The sequence below is a fragment of the Montipora capricornis genome, chromosome 9, assembly GCF_036669925.1.
Source record: "Montipora capricornis isolate CH-2021 chromosome 9, ASM3666992v2, whole genome shotgun sequence".
Lineage (NCBI taxonomy): Eukaryota > Metazoa > Cnidaria > Anthozoa > Scleractinia > Acroporidae > Montipora > Montipora capricornis.
Window position 1 is genome coordinate 12,298,683 of NC_090891.1, and position 12,500 is coordinate 12,311,182.

Sequence of the window (12,500 nt, forward strand, 5' to 3'; positions counted from 1 at the left end):
TGACTACAGATTAGACCTTTATACTCACTTAAAGCCAAAGTTTTTTGTCTTCCAGCCCCGATGAACTGGGAGAAACCACACTGGATGCTATGATAATGGATGGGTGAGATATATTTATCCTTTTGCCATTTTAAGTCTTATATTAGCACCAGTTCATATAGTGTCAGTCATGTTTTCATTTAATATTTTAATATATGGCACCTGTGAGCGGGCGGAAAAATCCTGGACGACTTTTTTTCCAGTAAAAGCTGGCAGCAAGAGTAGGTTTTTGCATTGGTGTGCCATTCACGGAAATTATCTGACACCAAAAGCTGAGTACTGAAAACTTAACGCATCCAGGAAACTTTTAAAAGCTTAATAACCAAGCAGCAAAGCAGCAGCCTCAAAAAGTTGATTCAAATGTTTGTGTAGAAGAATTGTTTGATAGTTTTCATTTTTCACCAAATGTGCAAGTAAAAGAAGGAAAACTGTTTCACAGTTTTGCCCTGCAAAAACATCCTGTTATGCCGTCTCTTCAATGCACTTATATTTGAGAATCCCCAGTAAACTTGAGATGTTTTGAAGTTATAAAAAATATTGCGGTCAGTTAAATATGACTAGACTCTAACTGGTCAGGTGAGGGTTCACCACTGTTTTGAGTTGACTATTCCCTATGTAGTAAATTTCAAGTTTCAGTTCACTGCACCCAACATACTTCCCTTTTCATTGTCATAGTGAAAAAATTAAATTCTTCCCCTTACTGTTTAGTGTTACTCACAATGTTGGAGCTGTTGGATGTCTTAAGCGGGTGAAGAGGGCCATTTCAGTGGCACGCAGTGTTATGGAACACACTACAGAGACTTTTTTGGTTGGAGATGATGGTATGGCATCTTTTATAGTTTCACAGTGCTCTTCATCATGCACATTTCTTTCTGAAGGGGAAGTGGTTTTCTTAACTGACTTAGCAAAGTATTGTTAAATAAAGAGGTATCCCAGGGTCTAAAATTGTGGCCAGCTGGTCGCCAGTGCGACTGAAAGTTGAGCCTTGGTGGCCAGAAATTTCCAGGCTGGTCAACAGCTGGTGACTGATCATGAAGTTGCTCAACCTCGTGTCCGACTAAGTCAACGATTGAAGAAATAATTTATTTTTATATCCAAACAATTCATGCACTGTTCTAGCTCAAAACTGGAAGAATGATTTCCATAAAATTACCCACTTGAAACTTATCTTCCATGCAATTGTCCATGATATTGTGCCCCAGAAATAAATTACTTACCTACCTACATGTACAACATGCATAAAGACATGCTTTCATTTTTTTGGTTGGCTAATAGACTGAAATGTCTGCTGGCAGGCCTCACAAGTTTGTGAGTTATTTATATAAAGAGTGAGTTAACGAACAAATTCAATTAAAGTATATCATGGGCATCCGAATTGGAAGCAGTTAATTTAGCAATGTCGAGCAAAGATAATCTGGGTACAACATTGGTACCTGATAGCGATAAAAGTCAAGTGCCTGTGGGGTTGCCCCGGAGGAGATATTGAAGATTCTTTTTGACTGATACATTAACAATAAACTTGTGGTTGATTTGAGAGTGATGTCCCCAATCTTCTTCAGGAAATAAAAGATGGATTACCGGTATACAAAGCATCCATATGTATAGAAGGATTTTGACAAAGTTTGTATGATCTCCTTTATATTAACTGCAAATTTCTTGTTTGCAATATTGGTTTATAAGTATTAAAATAACATTACAATACCAGCAGGTACATACCCTTTAAAACGGATGTGGAGGGGTCTAGACTGATAAATCATATACAGTACCACAATAACCATACAGTAACTCTAAGAGTATTGATATCAAGTGAAATGTTCAATTTGATTCATGAGTGGCCTGGCATTGACAATTCGCTTGACTCTTCATGAGTTAAAGCCCTTGTATGGCGCGCATGGCAAGTAGTTTGCTACCCGCCTTTGTACTGGATAAGTACATGCCTAACGAAACAGGTGTCCAATCTTGAAACTTGAAATTTCGTTTTAGTGGAAACGCATTGAAAGGTTTAATTGCAAGTCTTTGACCCTTTTTACATCATTCGCAAGTAGGCAATATGAATGCTTGAAGCACTGCTTAGAAATGAATTTTATTTCGTCATTGGTCTACATGTACGTCAGTACAAAGTCACATGAGATAGAGCACGCGAAACCAGAGCTTACAGTTGAGTGTTGTTTTTCAGAGCTTCAAGTCAAGGATTTGAACTAACAACAGATTTTCGGATTTTTTCTATGGTATGGAAGCCTATAATTATGGAAAAACAACAAAGATGCCCTTTTGAGGAAAAATATTGTTTCAACTGTGTCAACCTTTTGGGCTAAAGAAATCCATAAAAATGTGAGATAAGCTTTATAAAAAGTGGCTCCTGACACAAGATATAACAATGATATAATAGATATAAATTGTATCGGAACAAAAAAGTCTATTAATAAGTACTATCATTGACTTTATTACAAAGTTTTAACTAATTCTAATAATACCAAAAAAATGTTGGATAGTATTAACTATACTATTAACAAGTAGCGGCCTAATTTTCACATTGAGAAGATATCTGCTGATAACAAACAATGTAATCCACCCTCCTCCATCGCTAATGCCCTGAACTATTACTTGTGCAATGTAGCTTCTGATTTAGCAAATGCTCTTCCCAAATCCAATTGCCACTTTAGATCATACCTAACTCGGCATAAGAGAAGGTTTAGTTTCAGTAGAGTAAGTGAAGTTGAGGTGTTCCTATTCCTTGAAAACTTAGACAGGAGAAAATCTTTTGGTGTAGATACAGGTTAGTGACTTCTGACTCAACAGACTGTTTGTGCCTCTCGATCTGAAAGGATAGCATGAATTAAAGCCCGGTTCTGACTGGTATTAGAATAACATTCAATCTTTTGATCAGACACTGTTTCCAGAATTTCTGGGTCTGAAGTTAAAGTTTGCCATTGTAAATACAATAGTTTGCTATATTGCCTGCACTGAACGTTTGAATTCTTTCATTCAAATATGTTGACAATAGCACCATGGCGTCAAATTCCTGCCTTACCTAAATCAAGTCAAATCTGTTTGATAGGGCATTTGCGGTCCGATATGAATCCATTCTTTTTTTGGAGTAGCTCTGAGTGTTGTTTCTGAAGTTTTGATTCGTGTAGGGGTGGCTCTTCCCTAAAAAGGATTCTTACTGCCTGTTCAACAATTGGATTGGGGCTTGCAGTTACGCCCTTTGTTCATACTTGAGCTACTGGCCGTACCACTGATCTTATTTGAAGACCAATGTGGTTAAGTTGGGTGTGTAATACGTCCCCAAATAAGAGCTTGGCAACTGTGACGCGCAATGCACATGACGTGGCATCACCGTTGTTTACGTTCGGTTTTATGGCATCCCTTCGCCTCTGTAATATTTCAAAACTGATGTGACCCAACGGAGCAATGGCATCTGCATTCATTCTTATAAGCTCATTGGTGTCAGGGGATTTAATGTTCTCCCTGTGAGCTTTCAACAGTAAATCTGTTCTCTTTGCACAAATATCTACCGCCGTGGCCACCGTGGACTGTGGGGCTGACAGCTTGAGGTCTTTGCCTCATACGTTGTTGCAGTTGCTAGGCCTAAGATATTTTCCAGACACATTTTTTAGCTGTTCTTCGTTCAAGTCGTTCAACCAGCGAGACTGGATAATCTTTGCAAGACTGTCAGCTATTCCTCGGTCAGTCTTTTCCTCACCATGCATTAGCTTTGCTATTTCATCTAGAAGAGGGGCACTATATCGAGCTTGTGCCTCTTACTACAGTCACCCAGCAGTTCTTTAAGATCTGAATTCATGCTTTCCTGTTTTCTTTTGGCAGATTCTGCCGTTTTGGGGTCCTGCGCTTCCTCTGAACAAGTGGTGCCTTTGGTGAGCAGTGATTCGCTGATGGCGGCCATCATCTTGTTCCTTGAAGCTAAAAGAGCCATTAGCTCATTGCATTGCAAGGGAACAATATTTTTCTTGATTCAGGAGTTCCCTCTTCATCCTCCCTCAAAAGGGCATCTTTATTGTTTTCCATATAGGCTTCCATACCATAGAAAAAATCCGAAAATCTGTTCTTAATTCAAATCCTTGACTTGAAGCTCTAAAAAACAACGCTCAACTGTAAGCTCTGGTTTCGCGTGCTCTATCTCACGTGACTTTGTACTGACGTACATGTAGACCAATGATGAAATAGAATACATTTCTAAGAAGTGCTTCAAGCATTCATATTGCCTACTTGCGAATGATCTAAAAAGGGTCAGACTTGCACTTAAACCTTTCAATGCGTTTCCACTAAAACGAAATTTCAAGTTTCAAGATTGGAACCTGTTTCGTTATGCATGTACTTATCCAGTACAAAGGTGGGGTAGCAAACTACTTGCCATGCGCGCCATACAAGGGCTTTAACTCATGAAGAGTCAAGCGAATTGTCAATGCCAGGCCACTCATGAATCAAATTGAACATTTCACTTGAATTCGATGCTCTTAGAGTTACTGTATGGTTATTTTGGTATTGTATATGATTTATCAGTCTAGACCCCTCCACATCCGTTTTAAAGGGTATGTACCTGCTGGTATTGTGATGTTATTTTAATACTTATAAACCAATATTGCAAACAAGAAATAGAGTTTTGAAGAATTTTGCAGTTAATATGAAGGAGATCATGCAAATTTTGTCAAAATCCTTCTATACATATGGATGCTTTGTATAATCCATCTTTTATTTCCCGAAGGAGATTGGGGACATCACTCTAAAATCAACCACAAGTTTATTGTTAATGTATCAGTCAAATAGAATCTTCAATATCTCCTCCGGGGCAACCCCACAGGCACTTGACTTTTATCGCTATTAGGTACCAATGTTGTACCCAGATTATCTTTGCTCGACATTGCTAAATTAACTGCTTCCAATTCGGATGCCCATGATATACTTTAATTGAATTTGTTCGTTCACTCATTCTTTATATAAATAACTCACAAACTTGTGAAGCCTGCCAGCAGACATGTCAGTCGATTAGCCAACCAAAAAAATGAAGGATGTCTTTATGCATGTTGTACATGTAGGTAGGTAAGTAATTTATGTATGGGGCACAATATCATGGACAATTGCATAGAAGACAAGAGAAATGTCTCTTATTTTGCTGGCACCTAGCGTAATACAAGAAGAACCGTGTGGTACAGAAATTTGAAATCTCAGTGAATTAAATGTCTTGTAAAGCTAGCTTTAGGGGAATTAATGTCTCATACGATGCCTCACTCAGTTTGAGAACATTTCTCTCTCTCTGAAAATGGTCTTCCTCTACTTATTTGCCCACCATGCCATCTAGATAGATGCTTACTCTTCCATGTAATCTAAATAGAAGACAGTCCTAAAATGAAGGAACGAATAAGTGAATTATGCAAAGAGTACCATATTTACCTGTGTATAAAACACGCCTGTGTATAATACACACTACAATTTTGGACTGCATTTTGAAAAAAAAAGTTTGAGCAGAAAATAGAGAAATTGTTCATGCAAAACTAGCGTTAAAAAATCCATTTTCTGGATAAGAACATCTGTTCTGGATAAGAACATCTGTTCTGCTACAACTCATTCACCTCTTCCTAACCCCATTTTTAAACGATTTATTGAAAGAAACGTTAAGGGGCTGCAGAATTGAGGTCAATCTGCCAAGAATTACTGCTAAATTGTGTTTTCTCTCCGAATGCTTCTTTCGTGCTTTCAGTCACATTGTGACGGCTTGTGAGGTGGTTTGCAATATCGCCGTCAAGCGTACGCAAGTAACACAAATGCTTTTGAATTTCAAGAGTTGCTGTCGGCTTAGGTTATTATTTATGTCGCTTCATTTGCTAATTCATCAGAGAAGTATGTCGTTCGTCGCTGATTCGTGGCTAACATGTAGGCATTTCAAGGCCATGTTACTTGTTGGAATTTACCCCCAACAGGGCCTCTGCTAATGGAGAATTTGCAGTAACACTCTTCTTAGACCTCAGTAAAGCCTTCGACACTGTGAATCACTCCATTCTCTTAACATCTAAATTGTCTCATTCTGGTGTCGTAGGAATTGAAAATATCTGATTTAAATCTTACCTTCAGCAAAGAAGACAAAGGGTTTTTGTGAACGGAGTTTCCTCAGATATTCGAGCTATCAATTTGGGTCTTCTGCAAGGGTCTGTTCTTATCCCAATACTTTTTCTGATCTACATTAATGATTTTATTACTGCTAACTCCTATTTTTCTTTATGCCTCTTTGCTGATGACACTTCACTCACTGCATGTTGGAAAGATCTAGTTTGATTCATCATATCAATAGTGAACTTCCCATGATATGTGAGTGGCTTTGTGCAAATAAGCTAACATTAAATTTGAGTAAAACTAAATATATAATATTCCAGCCCAGGCAGAAATCAAACTTCAGCCTTCATCCACCTATAGTTTTAGCTGGCCAACCTCTGGACTAGCTATTCTTTTAATGACCACATTGAGTACACTTGTTTCAAGATAAGTAAGAACATTAACATTATGACTAAAGTAAAGAAATTTCTGTCTAAAGAAACCCTAATTAATATGTACTACTCTTTCATATTTCCTTATTTAACGTATGGATCCATACTGTGGGGTAATAATTATCATAGCCCTATTTATGATGTTGTGAAACTTCAAAATAAGGCAGTTAGAGTAATTAATGATGTTCCTCACTATGTCAATCTCAACATTTTGAAATTTTCTGACATTGTTAAGCTTCACACATGCTTTTTTTTTCTATGATCTCTTATGCAAGGCTGAACCCTCAAATTTTATGATATCACATTGATCACAAAACAACATAGCTATATTACTTGTGATGTCTCGTCGGAACAGCTCTGTATTCGTTTTCATAGAACAAATGTTAGGAAATGTTGCCCTACTATCATTGGACGTTATTTCTGGGATGATCTTCCCCTTTCTATCTGCTGGAAACCACACAAAAATTGTTCAAGAATTTTCTCTTCAATACTAAATGCTAGATTGACATACTGTAGTTCCTCCATCTGCCCATACTCTATTTATATTTTATTTTGTGTGTGTGTTTAACTGTTTAACTTGTCATATATTTTTTCTTTGTATTTTTATTTTTGTCTTAGTATCCATGTAATTGAGAACTGTTGTCCAACTATCAGGGCAAGCTATTAGTATAACTATCTTTTGCCCCTTTTCTCAATCTCTTTTTCTCTTCCTCCATTTATTAGGAATTCCTCAATTTTTATGAGAATTATGAGAATAAACGTAAACAACAAGTAGCTACCATTCAGTGTTACCATTCCCTCATGGAAAGAGCAAAAATATCCCCTGAAGGGGGTGACATAATTATCAACGCCATGTGCGTCTTTGTCCCCTAGCTATTCATAAACCACATCTTCAATTTTCAGTTCTGTGCGGTACAAAGTTTCTGACTTGTTTGTCAAAGCGTTTCACGCAACTTAGTCAAGTTTTTTTTGGGGCAGCCGTTAATCAACGAAAACATCTGGAGTTCACTTTGCAATGAAAGCGCTTACTTTTTGCTCATGAGATAAAATACTTGTGTATGAACACATCTAATGTACTTGAAACGTTCAAACTGCTGACATTCATACATGTAGGTTACAGACATTTTTTGTAACCTAAATAGGTTTATAATCATGGTGTCATGCAAGGTGACAGTTTGGAAATTGTAAATGCTGTATTGACTCCACGGAACTGGAAACATGAAAAACAATTTATTTCTATGTACATGTAGGTCATTTTTAACCTTCAGAATTTGATGAACTCACTGTGAAGACCAACTTTTCGTGGTTTAACTTGATGTGGAAAAGAAGTTGAAGTGAAATCGAAAAAATTCATTATGATGTACATGACAGGCTCGATGCCAATGCTGTTCAGTTACCTAGTTACCACATGTCCTCTCAGAGGGTTATTTAATTATATTGTATTTTCCCTCAGAAACGATGTTTAGTTATTTTGACCACAACTTACATTCTTAAATCAAACAGATCACACTCACTTATGATTCAGAGTCTATAAGCCAAGGGCGAAGTATTTCAGTCCTGTCACAAGTCATAGTACTACTTGGCCCTTATTGAAATCATCTCAAGAAGTACATCCTTAATCAGCCCTATGATTTTTTTCTTTCCTTACTCTTCTTCTTTGGTTGCTTCTAAATAAACTGTGAAAAATGGAGGATGTAGTAGACCATCACATTTGCAATCTTGAGTACGAGACAGTGAACTATTGAAACTGTCAAAGAAAACCTTGAGAAAAGTTGTTCGTTTTACAAAACGCAGAAAAATGAGAAGGAAGCACATAAAGAGTAATTACTGATTTAAAACCAGTGAAATCATCATCGTCATCAGTACGTGTTACACAGAATTTGTATGAATTGGATTTTATTATCTGGAGATGTAGAATTAAACCCAGGTCCTAGAGTAGTAATATGTGTTGGGTCTGATAACCTGTTGACTGAACTCTAGACTGTGCATGCATGGTTGTTGGTAGAGGCCTGTGGTGATTGCTGCTTTAAATATGTATCATATTTCTCGAGTGTCTTGAGCGATGTCTTGTAGAAGCATTTGTGTGCACAACAATAGAGTCTAATGCTCCATCGGTTTTTTACGATTTCAGCAACAAGAATTCCTTATTCAAAATTAAACCGTTCATGGGCGACTTTGTCTAAAACTAGGTTATAAGTGTCCCTGGAGAGAGAGATATGGACACTGAGCTGTGAGACCACTCCTCCTTCCAGGTTTGACAAGAATTTGTTTCGCCACAGGAAAAATATAGTACAGATGTTTGCAGGTTTCACCAACAGGGGCCTTGCCAAGCGGCCCCAGATACTCAGCTACTTTGAACGAGATTCCAGGTTTGTAACATTTGTCACCCTCTTGGGTTTGTGTTGGATGAGGTGCTCTCTCTCTCTCTCTCTCTTCACTGTATTCTCTCAGTACATTATAAGGAGTTAAGTCCTCTTTGGTTATGTGGTGTCGTAGGTGATTCAAATGACTATTCTTGAGTCACTCGATAACGCATGAGTAAGGTACAGCATATCTCCTGATTAGGCCATCCCAATAAAATGTTTTGTTTCCCATCATCCCTAGTTAAAGAAGCAAGTACTTTGATTTACAAGCACACAATCTTGTTTTATTAACAACATCTATACTACACCTGTACATTTTGTAAAGGCTGTTGATACATTTGATAATCGTGTTAATATAATATTTTACCATCTGATTATATGTCTTACAGATTAAACGTGAGATTTAAGATGCAAAAGTAAACTGAAAAACTTGAAAAAAGAAAAGCATTTTGTTAAGACAGCCTTTTTCATTAAACAGAGATTTTCAAGCAGTCTTATGGGGATAACTTAAAGTTTAGTTTTAAAGGGCATGTAAACCCAAAAATACAAGTTACTCTTATCCTACGTAAAAAGTAGCAAGGAAAACGAATTTTGTGTTCGTTTTGCTCAATTCGGCTTAGTTTAGAAAGAATATCCTCATTTTTACTGAAATTCCACTTCCGGTGAAAACAATAGCGATGGATCGTGATGTCACATGTGGAACACGAAGATTGCTCAACACGCATTCCGTAAAAGAATTGCTATGGCGGCTTGTACAAGTAGCAGTAGTTCAGAGGATGTCCTCTCAGAAGGGAGCGACTCAAGTGCCTTAAATTTATATGACAGTGATGGGGATAATTCCGAAAATGTACAAGAGGCTGGACCACGTCCCTACCAATTTGAGCCGTGAAGGGTTTTGCGAAATGATCAGAGAGAAAACAACGCTGAACTGGTTGACAGCGACACGGATCGTCTCGGAAACAGAGACTAATATTTACAGCTGTAATTCATGGTGTGATTTAATTGTATTTGAGATAAAAACTTAACAAAGCATGCATATCATTTAAACTGTGGCAATAAGAACTTTTGGATCTGAATTTTCCTTGGGTGTTTTATGTGAAATTATTTAGGTGTGATTGTGGAAGTTGTCAACCCATGCCGACAACAGATGAAAGCGTTTGCTGCATGGCAATCAAGCAAGTGTGGCAAACAGTAGAAGACCAGCCTGAAACAGAGATGAAGTGTATCACAAAACATCCTGGTTTTCAGTCAACCTGCCTCAATGTATGGGTGCTGGAAACTGCTTAAAGGGCACGTAATCGAACAAGCACGCTTTGATTTGGGAATTTGCGAAGGTGTGAGCTTCTGACATCTTTACAATATTGTCAGTTCTAATTCCAGTACTTTAATGCAATTTTCTTATTTCTCCAGTTCACGTTTGCATTTGTAACAAATAATTGTTGCATGAAACGTTTTGACAAAAAACTCAGCCTGTACCAGAGGTTTTTCTTGCTGCTTTGCGACCCGCAGTTTTGCCGCTCTTTTCATAGCGAGAAAATAACCTCTGGAATCCAGGGTAGTAGCAACCTGGAATCTTTATCCAATTTGAACTGAACAAAACTGAACACCTAAGCAAATCTGGATAAATGGGATTATTGATTTGAGAAATTGACAATTCACTGCAGTAGCAGATGTTGCAGAAGGTGTGGAGAGCATTGACCTTGATGGCGTGGCATTGTATGGTTTTGACCCACAAGCACCTCACTGGGGTCATGATGGGCTGCCCACAGCAGTTGTAGATGACATCGACATTGAATTAGCAGGAGATGTGACACAACAATAATTATTATCAAGTGATATTAACCCTCTAGCTGAGTTTGGAATTGATTTATATACACAAGCTCTTAAAGTTCTGACATCCAATGAGACTGGGAAAGAGTGCTATGTCGCACAGACATGTTTTCTGAAGTTCCACACGAAATAGTTTTTTTCTCAGCTAAATGAGTGAGTGTAGCAGCACTTCTGGATCAAGAAATTGGTTAACAGGGTTTTAAAAGCTTTCCTTATGACAGAAGCAGTATATCTGTAGTCTTATCTGTACTCAAAGAGCCCTGAAGTCACTGAAGCCTTGAACGCAAAAATTGTGAAACATGAAACCCAGCTCAAGCAGCAGGAAGAGGAAAACATCAGACTCGAACAGTACACGTGAAGAGAAAATCTTCGCTTCAACAACATATCGGAAATAGAGGATGAGGACTGTAAATCAGTTATTCAGAATATAATTCAGCAAATGGGGATTGACTCATCTACATTTCCATACCATGCTGTGCATAGAGTTGGAAAAAGATTGGAAGGAAGACACATGCCTATTATAGTACGTTTTGTAAGTCGTGAAGACAGAGAGCTTGTATGGTCCAAACAAGGTAAGATTAAACAATTACATCAGTTCGAAGAGGCCTACATAACGGAAGACTACGCCCGGGCGATCCAAAAAGAGAGACAAATCTAAATTAAAGCTATGATGAAGGCCCGAAATGATGGAATGGACAACATAAAGGTAATAGGCAGATTTCTGGTGGTGAACGGAGAGAGATTTGACTGCAAATCGATCCTGGACAGTGTGATGTGACTTTAGCTTTAGTTTTAGTAAAAATGTCTTGAAGGTTTTCAGTCTTCAAACATACTTGATGAGTACGGTAACACAAATGCTGTTCGGGAGGTTTTACAGTATTGTGCAAAAGTAATGAGAGCGTAATTCGACGAAATTTGCGAATTTCGGGGCTTTTCGACGAAAAAGGGCGAAAGTTTGCAGAAAATTCGCCGAATTTTCGCAAAGCCTATTGTTGTAGATGACGCGAATTTTCGAGCGAAAATTCGCTCTTCCCGAATTTTCCTTCGAATTTTCGAGCGAAAATTCGCCCTTTTGGTGAAGTATCTGAGCGTACTTCTGGCCAGCACAACACTAAAATGTATGCGATAGAAAGCAACATCTCAATCCTTTTCCATTCCGTTTATTTTAGCAGAGGTTTTTCGTAACAAATCATTTCTAGCAGTCCTTCCAAAGCGACAAAGTTTACACAGGCAGGACAAGAAGGCGCAGGCGCTAGAATGACTAAACACTTACATATTTACATATTACAAGTTCCTTTCTTTTTATCTCTTCCATGAGGCTGTTGTATATGACTCATTTAAGCGTACAGGTTAAAACTCAGCACATAATTGGTTCATATTTCAATTCTTGGTTTTCACCCACGTGACCTTAGTCCTTGACAACCGTCGTTAACCGCCATTGTGGAGCCCCTCGAATCGTAAACAGAGACGCGTAGAGAGAGATGTGAGTGAGTTGTAGTGCGATGGTTCTCTGTATAATACCTGGCTGTGGAGTAAAATCTGGAAACAAGGAAGGTATTAGTCTATTCCGTATACCTATCGTTGTTGATAAGAACGGTGAAAGGTAAAAACAGCTAACAGAAGATCGCTGAAACGTGTGGATTTCACAGATAAGCCGAGACGACACGAAATCGAAAGACTTTGTTTCTGGGAAGCCTGCCTTACTCTGGGACAGATACAACGAACGAAGGACAATTTAAAAGCTTTCGCAGCGATTGACTCACGGTTT

General features: G+C 38.1%; 1 protein-coding gene across 2 annotated transcripts in view; it reads left to right on the forward strand.

Annotated features, from left to right (window-relative positions):
* LOC138016939 (N(4)-(Beta-N-acetylglucosaminyl)-L-asparaginase-like) overlaps positions 1-12,500 on the forward strand; it is a 232,764-nt gene that overhangs the window by 29,235 nt on the left and 191,029 nt on the right. For both annotated transcript variants that reach the window (XM_068864124.1, XM_068864123.1), the window contains exons 3-4: positions 56-103; positions 748-860. In XM_068864124.1, the coding sequence (XP_068720225.1) occupies positions 56-103; positions 748-860 (161 nt within the window). The remainder of the gene's footprint in view (positions 1-55; positions 104-747; positions 861-12,500) is intronic.